This window comes from Odontesthes bonariensis, chromosome 19 (assembly GCF_027942865.1).
Source record: "Odontesthes bonariensis isolate fOdoBon6 chromosome 19, fOdoBon6.hap1, whole genome shotgun sequence".
In the NCBI taxonomy this organism is placed as follows: domain Eukaryota; kingdom Metazoa; phylum Chordata; class Actinopteri; order Atheriniformes; family Atherinopsidae; genus Odontesthes; species Odontesthes bonariensis.
In genome coordinates this window covers 14,786,955-14,805,134 of record NC_134524.1, presented here as the reverse complement: position 1 = coordinate 14,805,134, position 18,180 = coordinate 14,786,955, and the positions used below count along the sequence as shown (strand labels likewise).

At 40.6% G+C, this 18,180-nt stretch overlaps 1 protein-coding gene and 2 non-coding genes across 3 annotated transcripts in view; 1 reads left to right on the top strand and 2 right to left on the bottom strand.

The window, feature by feature from the left end:
* Nucleotides 1-17,677, bottom strand: part of spag17 (sperm associated antigen 17) — a 28,623-nt gene extending 10,946 nt beyond the window's left edge. The window contains exons 1-30 of the mRNA XM_075451605.1: nt 17,513-17,677; nt 16,812-16,952; nt 16,354-16,413; nt 16,083-16,211; nt 15,745-15,913; nt 15,320-15,532; nt 15,001-15,161; nt 14,684-14,830; nt 10,347-10,422; nt 10,109-10,227; nt 9,766-9,966; nt 8,482-8,580; nt 8,025-8,175; nt 7,669-7,875; nt 7,502-7,539; nt 7,290-7,406; nt 6,853-7,007; nt 6,470-6,579; nt 6,170-6,240; nt 5,174-5,422; nt 4,014-4,128; nt 3,743-3,883; nt 3,467-3,577; nt 3,143-3,270; nt 2,933-3,035; nt 2,481-2,644; nt 1,249-1,363; nt 935-1,089; nt 627-771; nt 80-486 (exon numbers count right to left, since the gene is read on the bottom strand). Coding sequence (XP_075307720.1) covers nt 80-486; nt 627-771; nt 935-1,089; nt 1,249-1,363; nt 2,481-2,644; nt 2,933-3,035; nt 3,143-3,270; nt 3,467-3,577; nt 3,743-3,883; nt 4,014-4,128; nt 5,174-5,422; nt 6,170-6,240; nt 6,470-6,579; nt 6,853-7,007; nt 7,290-7,406; nt 7,502-7,539; nt 7,669-7,875; nt 8,025-8,175; nt 8,482-8,580; nt 9,766-9,966; nt 10,109-10,227; nt 10,347-10,422; nt 14,684-14,830; nt 15,001-15,161; nt 15,320-15,532; nt 15,745-15,913; nt 16,083-16,211; nt 16,354-16,413; nt 16,812-16,952; nt 17,513-17,614 — 4,299 coding nt within the window. The 5' untranslated portion in view covers nt 17,615-17,677. The remainder of the gene's footprint in view (nt 1-79; nt 487-626; nt 772-934; nt 1,090-1,248; nt 1,364-2,480; nt 2,645-2,932; nt 3,036-3,142; nt 3,271-3,466; nt 3,578-3,742; nt 3,884-4,013; nt 4,129-5,173; nt 5,423-6,169; nt 6,241-6,469; nt 6,580-6,852; nt 7,008-7,289; nt 7,407-7,501; nt 7,540-7,668; nt 7,876-8,024; nt 8,176-8,481; nt 8,581-9,765; nt 9,967-10,108; nt 10,228-10,346; nt 10,423-14,683; nt 14,831-15,000; nt 15,162-15,319; nt 15,533-15,744; nt 15,914-16,082; nt 16,212-16,353; nt 16,414-16,811; nt 16,953-17,512) is intronic.
* Nucleotides 9,589-9,659, bottom strand: trnag-gcc (transfer RNA glycine (anticodon GCC)). Its single transcript has one exon. It is a non-coding gene; the product is annotated as a tRNA-Gly (tRNA).
* On the top strand, nt 10,759-10,830 carry trnam-cau (transfer RNA methionine (anticodon CAU)). Its single transcript has one exon. It is a non-coding gene; the product is annotated as a tRNA-Met (tRNA).
* Nucleotides 17,678-18,180: the final 503 nt, after the last annotated feature.

Genomic DNA, 18,180 nt, shown 5'->3' with positions numbered 1-18,180 from the left:
CCTTTGAGAAAAACAGTCATCCCACAAATAACCTGCATTACTTTAAACATAGATGGGATACTCGCTGTAGATCACACACCTCATACTCTCCTTTGTTGTTTCCAGTGATGATGGTTCCATCTGCTAAAAGGATGTGAGCTGTGCGACGCTCTGGGTACATCACTACTGTGGCGCAGCCGTCCTTCTCCACCAACACCACCCGCTCTTTTGTGGCTACGCCTCCCTTTTCACTCTCACTTGCACTCATCTTACCATTCTCAGTCACAGTGTCCTCAGGAAACACACTCTGCTCATCATTCTTATGGACACTGCTGTGAGTACACCCACCCTCACAGCCATGACAATCATTCCCGGCACTCTTTCTGCTAATCTCATCCCCATTTTCAATAGAACCATGGATATGTACGTTCTCATTTATGCCAACGCACAAGCAGCTGCTTGAACACTTAGAGGTTGATTTGAGAGTGACACTCTCTGGTTTCTCCCCTGGAAAAGTAAAAGAGACAGGCATGTGTGTGTTCATGGATATACTTGTCTGTTGCATATACTGTATTATCAGCGGCTAAATAAGTAAATATAGTGAATATCAACGTTTCTGACAGTGAATATGTGTGTCTCCTCTTTACTTGTGTGCAACAGATGATGTTGGACAGCATTCAGTGGTCTGTCTTGGAGAAGGCTGGTGATCCTGGTTCCGTCCGCATGTTCCACAATTAAAGATCCATCTGGGTCCCGGACAGAAACCACCAGATCCTCCCGGCTCAGCATCACCTGTCACAAGAGCTTAGCCAGGTCAGCGATACGCTGAGGTTATCAAATTCTTTGTCACATTCACAGAATATGCAAATTTTGACATTAAGAAAGTTAAGTTAATTTTAGGAAATATTGAAATATGAAAATGTGAGTAACTTATGATGTAATACTGGATTATTGCCTGATGGGTGATGGGGTCTGTAGCCTTAAAGGTGAGAAGAGAGGCAGTGGGTATGTGTTTGTGTGTGGTCCCAATGGTACAGATGCGATCTCCAGATGAACTTGTGGTTCGCCAACACCCTTTCCGAGTCTCAGTTTCCTTCCCTGAGGTCTGATCTGTACACACACACACACAAACAAACAAAATATGCTGGAACTGTTTGACAAAGTGTCACTTAAAGTGATATTTAATCACTGTTCTGGTCAGTACAACTTGATATTTATAAGAAGGCCGAAGAAACACTGATCTGTATTTGGTTTTATGCGCATTCTAACCTTTCTTGTCATCCTCAGCTTCCTGATGAATGTCGTCTCCCTGAACTTCGGAATCGGGCACCCAAACTGGACCAGGATGCTGGCTGAAACTGACTGAGCCATCTGCAAACAGCACCTGCAGCACACAGAGATGCAGATTAGAACTGGTTGACTAGTGCAAGTTATGGTCCATTTTTCTGTACGATTTCTTTTTGGTGCAGCTCAGCTTGTACTTTCTGCCCTTAGCAAATTCACATTGATCTCACATTGATGAATTCATTGTCTGTTTCATATAACCAAGTGAATCGAAACCACATATCATAAACTTGGTGATGTGATCTTAAAAAGGACTTAAAAAAGACAGCGTTCAAGAGCTGGGATGGAAGAGAGGAGAGCACCATTGGGAGCATCAGTGGTAAGACATGGACATTTTAGCTTAAAGGATAAGACCGGTTTTTTGACATTGGGCCCTTGATTTCACATTATAACATGATGTTCTACTCACCCCTGCTTGTTGTTGAACATTTGGAGCTGTTCCGAAGATATTCGAGAGGCGTCTGGCTGCTCTCTTGAGATATTCGGCCATGAAACGGTTTCCTATGGGCAAGCTTATACAGGCACAAACTATGCTGTTTATAATTTATTAATTACTGTACACTAGCACTGATAACGTGGAGGTGCGTCGCTTACTTAAAAAAATCCGGGTTACTGTAATTTTGATTTTTTTGTCGTAAAGTGGGTGTTACTGACGTCCTCGTCGTGCTACTGCCACAGACAGCCCACAGACCTGCTGCCTATTTATTCATTCGGCTAAAATTCAAAATTAGTAACCCGGATTTTTTTAAGTAAGCGACGCACCTCCACGTTATCAGTGCTAGTGTACAGTAATTAATAAATTATAAACAGCATAGTTTGTGCCTGTATAAGCTTGCCCATAGGAAACCGTTTCATGGCCGAATATCTCAAGAGAGCAGCCGGACGCCTCGCGAATATCTTCGGAACAGCTCCAAATGACCAACAACAAGCAGGGGTGAGTAGAACATCATGTTATAATGTGAAATCAAGGGTCCAATGTCAAAAAAACGGTCTTATCCTTTAAAGCCTTGAGATAAGCCCACTTACTCACCCATACTGAAAGCCGGACAGCGCTCATCTCCCTCCCAGTTTTACAACATGCACATCAAAGTATCTGGAAAGCCTAAGCCTTTGCTTGAGTAGAAAATGGACCCGGTGGCATGTGTGCCTGCACATACCCATGTGGATCCATCTCTAAAGTAACGGATCACAGCTCCCTGGCTGGTTATAACACGAGAAAGTTCCTCGGAGAGGGAAATGTCCGGAAGATGATGCACTTGTCCTCGACCATGGAGAGGAAAGCTCTGTCTCACCAAAATATCCTTTTCTTCTGGTGACACCCCTGAAAAACACATACACACACACTTCATGCATTCAAATTTTTTGAGGATGAATATAGTTATGGAAAGTTATGCTAAGATTTCAAACTTTTTAACTATCTGCATAAACTATTCATGTAGACAACAAAGTTGATGAAGGAGAGATAGAGGAGTCTAAGAACTGATAATATAGGTTTTCAGTTGTCTTGGCTTCCTGATCAACTGCAGCTCTGTCAAAAGTAGTGCAGTAAAACTACACTTGCACACATCTGTTTATGGGTGTTTATGAAGTGCAACTTCCCAACACTGACCCTGCATATGCTCTTGCACGAATTGCAGCAGTAGGCCATTAGGAAGAGATGCGTTGAAACTGTTGAATGGACTCGATGGCAAAGCTGGTGTGTCTTCACACTCCTTAATGCAAAGAGCACATGGTTGTTAGAGCAGAGTAGATATATATGAACATTTTGCTTATCTATGAATGGGTGTGGACGTGAAATCCACAAATCTGGAGATCTAACCTGATTCGACTGGGTTTGCCTCCTGTAGGGAACTGACTCCAAGTCGGATCCCTTGGAATGGAAGGTGGAGGAGGAGAGAGGGATGGGTTCCAGGGTGGAACGTTCCCCTTTTGCTTTGTGGGAACTCACTAGAACGTCACCAAACAGAAACAGCAATAGTTATTGCTTCCTACACTGTAAAGAAAATTAAATAATTTTTTTACTCCAAACAAAATAAATATAAGGAGCAAAAAAAGATTATGAAGCATTCAATAAGAATATTAAAGCTGATTTCAAAGTAAAGTAAAAATGTAATATATCCATAACAGCTGTTTGTACACGCACCTGTGCATTCTCCTGTGGGACCATAGAAACTGTAAGAAAGGTGGATTTCATTATCTAGCACTGCTGAGAGGGAGCGCTGCTTTACTCTTTTCACCTGCATAGGCTCTGATACTGAAAAAGGAACATTGACACATATATCATTCCAGTTTGTTCATCAGTACGCTCAAAATAATTCGTCATTTTTGCGAAGATGGATTCTAAGAATCCTAAATTTACAGAACATGCATTCATGGACAGTAACTCAGGGTGCTGCTTCCAATTGTCCAGGATCCATACCTTTGCATTCCTCCTTTAGGTCTGTGTTTTTCGTGTCTCGTGGCTGAGAGGCAGGTTTTGCAGGATCAGCAATGACTTGGTTGATGTGTGTGTAGAAATGATGTCCATCCTTCTTCACAGCCAGTTTCATCAGGCTGGAACCTGGAGTCCAAAGATCACAAAATTAATCAGAGAGAAAGTGACAAAGTGTTTGGATGCAAGCTATTGTATTACAAGTTAAAAGAACATTCTTTTTCTGTAAGTTTTTACAAATTTAGCTGAATCTCAATACCTTCAACAAAGCTGACATTCTCCACAGTGATTTGTCCTCCATCTGAGGGAAAGAGGTACTGGACATGGCCCGACACATGGATCAACTGTCCATCCATGCTGTAGCCGGTAAAACCCTAAATAAAAACACACACACTTTAGATTCCATACTTAGAACTGACTGACTGTCAAGAAAGTAAACCCTATATCAATTCCAAGGTTTTACACATCAAGATGTAATAAAAAATTGGTGTAGTTGTCATTAGATCTGAAATATTTGCTGATACAACCCTGGTTGAACAACATACACACACACATATATAAGATGAGTGCATATATATATATATATATATATATATATATATATATATATATATATATATATATATGTCACACTGTGTCCTTATTTGTTTAACAAAACCTAAGCCAAAATGCAGCAGTACTGTGTGCAAAAGTCCCCCCTTACTGTTATCATACAAATTAAAAGGGTAAGAAGCAGCCAGGTGCTGCTAGTTAAATGTACTTGATAAAAATTGACCATCAGCTAGTGTCGGCAATTGTTGCTGCTCATCAGTCTGGGAAGGGTTATAGGTCCTTTTCCAAATAATTTGGAGTCTATCATTCCACAGTAAAAGAGATTATTCCCAAGTAGAAAATATCCAAGACCATTGCCAATCTTTCATGGAGCAGACGTCCCGGCAAGTTCACCCCATGGTCAGACTGTACAATGTTCAGAGAAAATGGGAAGAAGAAAAAAAGCCCTAAGAGCTACATCATACCTTAGAGGCAGTTAGCATGCTAAATGTTAAAGTTCATAAAAGTACAATTAGAAACATAATTATTAAGTATGGCATGGTATGCAATGATGTAAAAAGATGTGGGTCAAAGTTTCTCTACCACGATGTGAGAGACTGGTAATGTCATTCAGAAAATAATTACTTCCACTTATTGCTGTTAAAGGTGATTCTACGAGCTATTATTGCACCATGTGGTGTACGTCATTTTCACATACCGATTCTCTATCGGTTTACCTGAGAATAAAACCTGCTAATAACCTCTTTTTTAAAATAATGTCCTGATAAATAAAGATTACAATTGAAAAAGGGCATTTTTTTCTTTTCAAGGCTGTTTGTTCAGTGGTTTATTTCAAACTAAAACATGTAAAAAAGTGTTTGCTCTCACGCAGGATGGTTCCTCTGTCAGTTGCAGTTCTCTGATTTCATTTGCAGAAATAATAGGCTGTGGGGCAGCCTTGGCTGAGCTGCGTGCTGTATCTGGTCGGTTTTTCTTGTCACCAGACAAAGCTTTACTCTTTTTGGTGTCTGCCGCCCGGGCCTCTTCCTTCTGCTGCTTGCCTTTAGGCGGATTCTCTTTCTTTGATTTTTTGCTCATCTCCTCCTCCTTCAGTCGTTCCTGCTCCAACTTCCAGGCCTATAACATCATGCACAAAATAACACATTCAAAGAGAGGGTGACAATGAATTAGTGCTCGTGTTTGATTAAATCCCCTCTGAATAAAGCAGTCTTGCACGTTTTGACCTTTCAACTTTTCCATGTTTTTCCATTGGTTCTTAGGTAGCTCCCAAATCTGTTTAGGATTTCAGACTTACAGCTAAAATAATGAGGCTGAAATTGGCATTAGAACACATCAGTTTAATAGACAGCACAACTGTAATAACACAAAGATGATGGAAGAGGGATATTAATAAGCACTTTAACTTTCACATGAGCACAGTTTGTCTCTCCCTCCTGTGTTTGTGCAGAGACATGTAGCTTATTTTTAAATGATAGTTTGTTGTTCTTGTAAGTAACATTCACCTATTGACTTGTTCATGTTTGGGAGTCCCTCTATAAGCTTAATTGTCCTAAAAACCTCTTTTGTTCCTTCCTATATCAAACTTTTAAACAATTTTGTTTGAGATTGTACAGATTTTGCAATATTTTCATGGTGTTTTGCTGTTGGGCGTGTCCAATACACCATGGAATACCATGTAAGAAAATTAGGAACTGTGTCATTTTTTGTGTGTATTTCTACCCTTGTGTAACTGTGATGCATTTATCTGCACAGCATTTGAGTTCAAGAGAAGATATTGAAAACATGATTGAATTCAATAATTGAATTGAATATGTGAACTACCAGTGTATGTTTTTTTAATGTCATGTGTGAGATGGTACTGACTTTGACGGAATCCTTTCTGATGACTGCCTCCAGAGTGTCCTCCTCTTCTACACAGTGTGCAGCCTTTTCATCTAGCAGGAACAAAACAAAGTATTTACACGGTTGTATTAAGGATTATACTCTCTCATTTGGGAAAATGCTTGGTCATTTTGCAAATAAAAGCAAGCTAAATGGTAAGCTAAAAATGGCTAAGTGATAGGAAAAAGCTATGTCACTATCATGCAAATGATGCATGTAGTTAAACTTGTAGCCCAACAGTTAAATTGGCAGAGTTTTAAGTTGAAAACTTTGATACAGTACCTTCTGGAGATTCAGCAAGAGTCTGGTTTCGGATTTGCATTGCCTCTCTCTTAAATTCCTCCTCTCTTGTCCAGTTTGAAATGGTGTCTGCCACATGCTCCAGGTACTTCCTATAGAACACCGTGAGGAAAATCTAGTGGTGATTCTATTTGATTAAAACTTCAGGTCTAAATACTTCTGTGTGCAACCGCTGATTTTATTTAACTAGTGGTAATAATATGTCAAAGGTGCGTGGAGGACACTATGGTAACTTCAGCCACATCCACAGCACATTAGTTCTTTGGAAAAATTAGAAACCCATGATAGTCCTCAAATAATAAAAGGCCCGTTCAGAATCCATCCCTGATAAGAGAGCACTCGAAAGTAAAAGATGAAATCCTGACCTGAACTTAACATCGGTGTGAAGTCTTACATCCCAGAACTCTTTGGACTGGCGATGAGAATTCATGGGATTGTGGCAAAAAATGTACAGGAGGTTATTATGAGATCCTCTAAAGGTGTCAAGGCAGCGATATTCCTCTGAAGCTAACTGGAGAACCTAAACAGAATGAATATCAAAATCACACAAGCAATAAGTTATTTCTTAAACTTGAGGCACATTAAAGGAGTGGACTGAGCTTTTTTATTTATTCCCATGTTCCTCAAGCTTCTATTGTTTTTTGGTATAAATCCTGCACTGTTGAGTTTCACTTAGCTTAGACTGAAGTAACTGTGATGATATTGAATGTGATACTATGGCATCATTCAACAAACTTTATATTGGTTTGTGTTTTACCAAAACATACCGAACGGAATGAGTAATGTGAAAAACCCAGTTCACCTGTGGGAAAATGGTAGCATCGTGATGTTCAGTATAGTGCCACTCAAACAGAGATCTCAATCTACACTTCTGCATCTCAGATAAATCCACCCGGCAACAGACTTTCCCGCTGAGCTGCTGAAAAGAAGAAACATGTAATATTATCAGCAAGTGGATCACAATGAATGCTTGTTACAGTTTTTTTTAAACAAACAAAAATATGTAAACACTACCTCTTTGTTAGCAGGGTCTTCAGTAAGAAATGTTGGACCTATAGTGGAGATAAATTATTGCAGAGAAGTCAGGTACAGTGAAATGCACATAGTACTTAGAGTAAGCTGTAAATATAAGCCAGCATAACTACATCTCACTAACTGATTTAACCAGCACAGTCACAGACCTTCATTCTGTAGGTTATGAAGCTGCTGTTTAGCATAGGATAAAGCGTTATCCCAGGGGATAATTGTTGGCTGCTCTGCTGGTTCCAGTGTTCCCAGAGATCTAGCAGTATTTGGTAATACACCCTGCTGATCCAACGTGGTCAGTGTCATAGCTTCAAATACACTCTGATGAAACAGTCGCTCCAACTCTGGCCATGACATGATCTCTAAGCAAAATCATATTTATAATCCAAATCAGAAGCCTAAACTGAGCAAAGTCTCACTGTAAGTATGTATTTTGATTGATACTGATACATTTTGGTTAAAAGTGGAAAAGCTAGCATGAAAATGTAGTAGTCTGAGGTGAGTTTCTTACCATCTGTGCAGTAGTGATGCAGCTGCTGTTTGATTGGCTTCCAACAGGAGGTGCTGTGTCTCCGATTTGCAACCGACTGAATCAGCTCCCAGGCTGGGGAAAATTTCATCATGGACAACTCCACCTCTGCTACATTAAAGCCCTGAGACACCTATGAGGGTCACATGAATGTACATAAACACACTGTACACACTGCTAGACTATGAAGTCAATTCAATTCACGTCTTACTTATATAGCACCATATCACAGCAAATGTCATCTCAGGCACTTCAGAGATACAGTCCAATTAAAGCCAATCTAAATTAGCTCAATTCGTAGAATGTCAATACAATTTATTTATTTATTTATTTATTTTAAAGCTGAGGAAGCCAACAGATGCATCAAGACTTTAGTTAGATTCAGTTACAGCAGATCCTTCCCAACCCTTTTTTCTCTGTTTATCCACATGAAACTCACACTGATGTCCCTCAAGCGTAATGTCCTCTCATCATGGTGCCTGATAACCAGAGGCTGCCCAGTTTTCTTCTCCACTCCTCCAAACTTCACAATAAGCCTCTAAAACAGATGAGACTTGAACTTAAAAAAGAAACAGATTCCTCAATTCCTGAATGTGAAGAGTGTTCACTGAAAACCGACAAGGAAAGATGAACAATCCCAAAAAAAACCAGTTGATGAAAAATAGACTTTCACCATAAATCCACACATAGGCTTGGATACCGCAGACTCATCGTGAAGCACAGAAATAATAAATATAAATAATAAATAAATATGATCACTCCCTGTGTCATCAGCTGACTGAGTCAGAGGATACGCACAATCGTACCAGAACTGAGCATCCAACAGGATTTTTTACATTTTCCTGTCTGTTTAAGAAAACAAAGAGCGGAAACTAAAAAAATCTTTAAAAACGGTGAAAAAAATACAGAGATTATGTCTTCATAAATTAATCAGTAAATCGATGTATGAAACTGAAAATTAAATAACAAAACAAAATGGGTCCAGCTCACGTTTTCTTTACAGAAACAGACGCTTACCAACCATAACCTCTAACATGGAGACTCTGAAACGGACTGAAACACACTTTTGGTGAAAAAGGGTAACAACTGTATACAATAGCTGTTCTCTACTTTGATTATAGCACCATCTTGTGGAAGTACACCAGTATTACGTTTTTGTAAGGCTCATATTCAGTCTACAGTATGTGTAGTTGTAACACACATTACAGCATAAAGTTCTGTAAAAGGAAAACATTCCCAGGACTGAATAAGAATCCAAGTACAAAACAGAAAACTCTACAATCATCATTAAAGACAGAAGAGCAGGAAGTCGCCTCTCACATGTTGGCCACTTCTGTTGAGCGTTTCACCCGCCCCCACCCCCACACACGTCACATCTAAACCCACCCAGCTCAATGTGCAGTGCTGTGTCGGCTCTATTATCAGGACAAAGAGCTAGTGGGTATTGGCTGTTCTGCTCTGTGAGCCTGCAGCTGGTCCTTCCGACTGAAATATGAGACACGTCTTTCTCTGAGAAGCACAAACGCCACGGAAAAAAAGGAATTACTGCATTGGCCGGGAATCGAACCCGGGCCTCCCGCGTGGCAGGCGAGAATTCTACCACTGAACCACCAATGCTGTATATGTATACAAGATTCCACATTCCGATTTTTGTGTGTGTAATACACCACATGGTAGTGTATCGTTCTCAAGGTGAGTGATTCTTAGCGTGTGGGTGCTTTACCTTCTTGTCTTCTTCCTTCTGTACAGTAGCTAAGAGGTTATCTAACATGCGTCTTTTCTCCTCTTCTGTGTGTATAAAAGGCAGGAAGTTTTCCAGCATGCAGCTGACCAGCTGACAGTCTAACCAGGGACCAGTGATAGCTTGTGAGTCCCCAACCATACTGGACAGGGTGGGCAAAGATTGCTCAGTGGAAATCACCACCTACATACAGATTGCATGGAAAGCAGGAATATATCATCATAGAGTGGCAGAGCACAGGTTGTGCCTCGAAAAAAATGATTAATGTTTATTTATGTGCCGACTTAATTTTAGTGGGGGACACACCAATGACTTGCACACAGACCTGCTCCAGCATACAGTGCAATATCAAGGGCACAGAGCAGGCTTCAGGGGGAACCAGGTCCAGTAGATTGCTATAGTAACACATGTCCACATGCACAGAGAGAGGAGGCAGCTTGGTCTCTGTTCACACAGGGGAGATGATAGAAGGCTCAGAGGCTGTCCCATAAATTTTATAGTCAAAAGCAGACTGTGCAATATACAATTCGAAGGAATAATAAATAAAAATAACAAAATTTAACCTTTGTCTGCTGGGTCTTGTTCCTGGATTGGCTTCTTCTTAGAGTGTGGAGTCTGGGGGAGAACAGTTTGCACAACCTTACACAAAAAAGACACAAGGTAAAGCATTAATAAACAAGAACGGTACTGCTACAATCAAACAAATTAATAGCTCTTCACTGGATTGGTTATAGATTTTGGATTCAGTATACTATGCAGGTTAACAACTGGGAGTCATTTTTATGCAACATTCACTGGGGTAGACAGAGCTGCCACCGTCTTATGAGTTTAGAAACTGCTTCCAAAGTCGTCTCTGCTGCAGCCCTGCAACCAGCAGCATGTGAATGGTTTGAAGTGATGTTTCTGTAGATGACCATTAGGGGCAGTGACTCAAGTAACAAAGGAGATTGAGTATGACTCAACTGAGGAATGTGGAGCAGAGTGGCGCAGCGGAAGCGTGCTGGGCCCATAACCCAGAGGTCGATGGATCGAAACCATCCTCTGCTATAACAACATTTTCACCAAAGCACTCAACATTTGGTTATCACTAATATAGATAAACGGTTTAGATAAGACAGATATTTATGATGCATAGTGTTTCCCTTTTTGTTGAAATTTACAAACAAAACTACGGTGGCCGACAAAATACATGCAAGAAAGAAACGTGCTGCAAACATCAAAACGACTGAAAGAGAGAAACACGCAGCAAACATCAAAACGACTGAAAGAGAGAAACACGCAGCAAACATCAAAACGACTGAAAGAGAGAAACACGCAGCAAACATCAAAACGACTGAAAGAGAGAAACACGCAGCAAACACCAAAACGACTGAAAGAGAGAAACACGCAGCAAACATCAAAACGACTGAAAGAGAGAAACACGCTGCAAACATCAAAACGACTGAAAGAGAGAAACACGCAGCAAACATCAAAACGACTGAAAGAGAGAAACACGCAGCAAACATCAAAACGACTGAAAGAGAGAAACACGCAGCAAACATCAAAACGACTGAAAGAGAGAAACACGCAGCAAACATCAAAACGACTGAAAGAGAGAAACACGCTGCAAACATCAAAACGACTGAAAGAGAGAAACACGCAGCAAACATCAAAACGACTGAAAGAGAGAAACACGCAGCAAACATCAAAACGACTGAAAGAGAGAAACACGCAGCAAACATCAAAACGACTGAAAGAGAGAAACACGCAGCAAACATCAAAACGACTGAAAGAGAGAAACACGCAGCAAACATCAAAACGACTGAAAGAGAGAAACACGCAGCAAACATCAAAACGACTGAAAGAGAGAAACACGCAGCAAACATCAAAACGACTGAAAGAGAGAAACACGCAGCAAACATCAAAACGACTGAAAGAGAGAAACACGCAGCAAACATCAAAACGACTGAAAGAGAGAAACACGCAGCAAACACCAAAACGACTGAAAGAGAGAAACACGCAGCAAACACCAAAACGACTGAAAGAGAGAAACACGCTGCAAACATCAAAACGACTGAAAGAGAGAAACACGCTGCAAACATCAAAACGACTGAAAGAGAGAAACACGCAGCAAACATCAAAACGACTGAAAGAGAGAAACACGCAGCAAACATCAAAACGACTGAAAGAGAGAAACACGCAGCAAACATCAAAACGACTGAAAGAGAGAAACACGCAGCAAACATCAAAACGACTGAAAGAGAGAAACACGCTGCAAACATCAAAACGACTGAAAGAGAGAAACACGCAGCAAACATCAAAACGACTGAAAGAGAGAAACACGCAGCAAACATCAAAACGACTGAAAGAGAGAAACACGCAGCAAACATCAAAACGACTGAAAGAGAGAAACACGCAGCAAACATCAAAACGACTGAAAGAGAGAAACACGCAGCAAACATCAAAACGACTGAAAGAGAGAAACACGCAGCAAACATCAAAACGACTGAAAGAGAGAAACACGCAGCAAACATCAAAACGACTGAAAGAGAGAAACACGCTGCAAACATCAAAACGACTGAAAGAGAGAAACACGCAGCAAACATCAAAACGACTGAAAGAGAGAAACACGCTGCAAACATCAAAACGACTGAAAGAGAGAAACACGCAGCAAACATCAAAACGACTGAAAGAGAGAAACACGCAGCAAACATCAAAACGACTGAAAGAGAGAAACACGCAGCAAACATCAAAACGACTGAAAGAGAGAAACACGCAGCAAACATCAAAACGACTGAAAGAGAGAAACACGCTGCAAACATCAAAACGACTGAAAGAGAGAAACACGCAGCAAACATCAAAACGACTGAAAGAGAGAAACACGCAGCAAACATCAAAACGACTGAAAGAGAGAAACACGCAGCAAACATCAAAACGACTGAAAGAGAGAAACACGCAGCAAACATCAAAACGACTGAGAGAGAAACACGCAGCAAACATCAAAACGACTGAAAGAGAGAAACACGCAGCAAACATCAAAACGACTGAAAGAGAGAAACACGCTGCAAACATCAAAACGACTGAAAGAGAGAAACACGCTGCAAACATCAAAACGACTGAAAGAGAGAAACACGCTGCAAACATCAAAACGACTGAAAGAGAGAAACACGCAGCAAACATCAAAACGACTGAAAGAGAGAAACACGCAGCAAACATCAAAACGACTGAAAGAGAGAAACACGCTGCAAACATCAAAACGACTGAAAGAGAGAAACACGCAGCAAACATCAAAACGACTGAAAGAGAGAAACACGCAGCAAACATCAAAACGACTGAAAGAGAGAAACACGCAGCAAACATCAAAACGACTGAAAGAGAGAAACACGCAGCAAACATCAAAACGACTGAAAGAGAGAAACACGCAGCAAACATCAAAACGACTGAAAGAGAGAAACACGCAGCAAACATCAAAACGACTGAAAGAGAGAAACACGCTGCAAACATCAAAACGACTGAAAGAGAGAAACACGCAGCAAACATCAAAACGACTGAAAGAGAGAAACACGCAGCAAACATCAAAACGACTGAAAGAGAGAAACACGCAGCAAACATCAAAACGACTGAAAGAGAGAAACACGCAGCAAACATCAAAACGACTGAAAGAGAGAAACACGCTGCAAACATCAAAACGACTGAAAGAGAGAAACACGCAGCAAACATCAAAACGACTGAAAGAGAGAAACACGCAGCAAACATCAAAACGACTGAAAGAGAGAAACACGCAGCAAACATCAAAACGACTGAAAGAGAGAAACACGCAGCAAACATCAAAACGACTGAAAGAGAGAAACACGCAGCAAACACCAAAACGACTGAAAGAGAGAAACACGCAGCAAACACCAAAACGACTGAAAGAGAGAAACACGCAGCAAACATCAAAACGACTGAAAGAGAGAAACACGCAGCAAACATCAAAACGACTGAGAGAGAAACACGCAGCAAACATCAAAACGACTGCAAGAGAGAAACACGCTGCAAACATCAAAACGACTGAAAGAGAGAAACACGCAGCAAACATCAAAACGACTGAAAGAGAGAAACACGCAGCAAACATCAAAACGACTGAAAGAGAGAAACACGCAGCAAACATCAAAACGACTGCAAGAGAGAAACACGCAGCAAACATCAAAACGACTGAAAGAGAGAAACACGCTGCAAACATAAAAACGACTGCAAGAGAGAAACACGCAGCAAACATCAAAACACATGCAAAAGAGAAACACTGCAATTTCAGTCAAAACACAACGGAAGTTCGCCAGGCCACTAGGGGGTCTCGACCTTTGGGATAGGGGATCGACTTTAGGAGATCGGAGGAGTAACAAAGGAGAAGAAAGTCAAAAGGTACGTTGTCCTTTATGTCTTTTTTAAACACTTGGCAGAAAGGACAACGTACCTTTTGACTTTCTTCTCCTTCGTTACTATGGTTGATCCTCTATCGGATAGGGCCCCACACAGGTCGAGACCCCCTAGTGGCCTGGCGAACTTCCGTTGTGTTTTTCTCTCTTGCATATGTTTTGAAGTTTACAGCGCGTGTGCTCCGGTCGTTTTTGTGATTGCCGCATTTTTCTCTTGCAGCGTACGTCAGTTTAAGAATTTGATCTTAGAGGCAATGTGAATCACAGGTATTCTACTGCCATCTAGTGGACAATGGGGAAGACAGCAACATTAAACTCGGAATATTTCTAGTTCATTTCATGATTAGTACGTTGGATTTGTTTTGCCGTTTGCAACATGTTTGCACGTGTCGGCCACCGTACAGAACAGCAGACTTGAAAGCACCGAAGATTAGTGAATAACAAAAAAAATTATTAGCTGAAGCCCTATTTTGTAGGTATATCTAAGAATGTATGTATATGTGCACCTCTGCAGACTGTGAATCCAGATCAACAGCAACGGATACATTGATGAGCTTGATGTTATCGCAGTAGTGCTGATGCTGCCTGCGCCAGCCCAGACATTCATAGATGAGATTGGCCACACCCTCAAAGATTTGGCTTCCCGACTCCAGCTGGACACAAAGTCAACGCACATACAGACAAGAACATCAACTAAACTGGTAGCAAAACATAACGAGTGGAGACGAAGCTTGAGAACGATAAGAACAAGTATGACAAAGAACAGAAAACTTTAATTCAACAATGACAACAGAGCTACGAAACGTAAATAAGTCCAGCTCACAACAGCCTCAGGGTCCTGTGTCTGGAAGGGAAGACCAAGATCAGGGACAGTGTAGCTGAGCTGAACCACATCATGGAGTCGGGAGTCGGGAGGCCCACTCTCTAAAACTGCTCTCAGACCTGACCAAAATGAATCCAGCTTTCTGGCCTGCACAGCCACCTCTAAACTCCAAAGATAATGATGATGTTACATTAATAACAACATGCAATAAGTATAACAAAATTAAAATACACAGATAGTTTCGAATTTATGTATGCACTATCATACAGTTTCTTTAAATCTGAACAGGATATGGATATTATGTATGAAGACTCTTAACCTGTATCCAGAACTGGAGAAGCTCCCAGGCTCTGCTCAATGACCTCATCGCTGCGCTGTTCCTGCTGTTCACAGGAGGTTTGGGTGTGCTCTGAGCACAGTTTGATGACATTTGCTACATGCACATCAACAGCATCTAGCAAGCAAATTAGTTGCGGCTGGTAGAAGCCCACCAAGAGAATATAGTGCTGAGGACCACCGTCTGGCTCATCATCTAATGAAACAAACAGCTGCTTTACTGTTGGCATATTTTCAAATCACAACAGTGTATTGTACCGGCAGAACAGATGTAAATAGGATGAAACAACCTTCTAGTTTGATATCACCTACAGAAGTGACAAAGTCAAGCTAGTCTATGGTGATAAAGAAAAATACTTTTATTATACATAATTCTTGTTTTATATACATTAGAGCTGTTGATTTTACCTATGAATGTGGGCGGCTCAACATCTCCCCTGCGTTTGAGCTTGGTTTTCTTCTCCTTGGAATCTCCCACAGCTGGGGACGCATCCTTCCCCTTTTTGTCCGAGCCCTTGGCCCCACTTTTGTCCTTGCTGTCAGAAGAAGGGGTGATCTTTTCTTTTTTTCCTTCAGTCTTATGATGGAGTTCATGGAAAACACAAAAATTACAACGTCCTGTGAACTCCGAGTCAAATGATGGCGTGCATTATCGCTCCATCACTTATTTTCCACTTCAGTTCAAAATGAACATTAAACTGTAAAAGAATAAAAACACGGAGTGGCTTTTCTGAAGAACTGCTCACCTGCTCTGCTTCCCTCCTGTGCTGATCACTGCTTTTGATCTGGAGCAGCTGGAACTTCACGATTTTTGCCATCAAGTCACAGGGAATCTCCTTTCCAGCATCCAGCAGCACCTTAGCCTGCTCTGTAACCTAGACGAGACACAAACACACGCCAAAACAAGCAATAAAGCTCATGAACACAGCTGATTTTTTAGGTCACTGACACACAATGAATTACAAAACACTATTCCTTGCTAAATTGTATCAATGTATGTCTCTAAAATATCCCTACCTCATAGAACATGGGGACATCGTCAGGTTTTTTAGCTTTGAGATTTCCCAGCTCATGGATCTGTAAAGAGAACGTGTCATTTGACAAAATATATGTGAGAATTGTAGTAACACCGATAATACCTCAATATAATAGCAGTGATTAAAATATGACATCATTTATTCTGTGGCATACCTCAATGAATCATGTCCTTTTCGTTTTATATTGAGAAGAGCAACATAAGATGTAAATAGACGTTGAGTATCTGAGCCCTAAGTATCAATGGATGGCTAACAGCGTGATGATGTTTTTAAATTTAGTCTATTTTCACATGGCAGTTTGGAATTTGGCGAGGAATATTAACAAGTTCTTGACAATTTAAAACATCTAGCACAGCGCAAAAATCTTTTGCAATTTCATGAAGTGTCAACCCGTTTTCAGATTGCTCAGACTAACAATAAAAAAAAGCCATTGGATACCCTTTCAATGGTCCTGTCCCAGGTCAACAAGGTGAAAAGTTTGCGCTGAGGTTTCTGCACAGCCAAAGACAGGGCCTTGATGAGCTCTTCCTCCTCTGGACTTCTCCCAACCACCAGCGACACACAGGCCTGCCATGACTCCTGTGAAGGACATGACAACAGGACTTAACCGCAATTAAAATATAATCCCGTAAACAGCTAATATCCATAATGACATGTTTCCTAATAGTTCCGCTACATAGACGACCGTACATCACGTCTTTAGTTGTGTTAAATAAAATTGCCTCTCACAAAACCCTTAAAAATATCCCAGTTTTTAAAATTCTGAAACAAAGGCCTCAACTTCAACAGTTCACCCAAGTTTTATTCGATATAATTGAGCCAAATGAAAGGTTGTAACATCTCAACCTCCTAAAGGAAAAGTTTTCTTTTATTTCACTTATTTCACTTATGACAAAGTCTTAATCGTGTTTGATAGTCAACGTCCCGTTTTTATTAAACCCTAATTTTCCCCTAACTGACATGGCGACCGAACTCAACTTTCAGGCGGATTGGCTAGCTGAACATGCAAGCTGATAAAGCTCGTTAGCTACAATGTAGCTAGTTAACAGTAAAAACTAAGACAGTAACGATAAGTGGCTAAAATGTTTTCAACACACGGGAAAAAAGGGGGGAAAAATGGGGGCGACTAGACAACAAACCTCCTCAAATTGTGCTCTGACAAGACCAGCCTCCCAATTCTTGTTTCCAGCTTGAGCTCCAGAGTTGTTGGGTTTTTTAACAGAGCTCTTTTTAGCTGCCATTAGTGGAATATTCGTTCAGTGACGATGACGGAACATGAGACGCCGAAAATTATCATACGACAGGGGCACGTTAGAAACTCCAAGTTGTCAACTATATTGTTTGCGTTGCCATTAGTAACCACACAACCGTCAAGTAACGTAACCAAAGTAATGCTTCATGTACAGTTACAAAATAAAAGCATTAAGGACTCTCATGGTTCCTGTATATTTGATCTAAATTATTTCAATTTCACAAAGAAAAAGCAGAAAATATAATATTGTGTATTTAAGCTAACTTTACATCAATTCAGTTTCCTACTAATCATGAAATGAACTAGAAATATTCCGAGTTTAATGTTGCTGTCTTCCCCATTGTCCACTAGATGGCAGTAGAATACCTGTGATTCACATTACCTCTAAGCTCAAATTCTTAAACTGACGACCATAGTGAAAACTTTTCACATTTCAGCAGCGGTGAGTTAAAGAATTTATCATTGCAAAGCCAAATAACATGGGTGTATCTATTCCAAATGGAGCTATAAGAACTTGTAACCCAGACAGTCAAACTTAACCAAAGCCTGCAATGT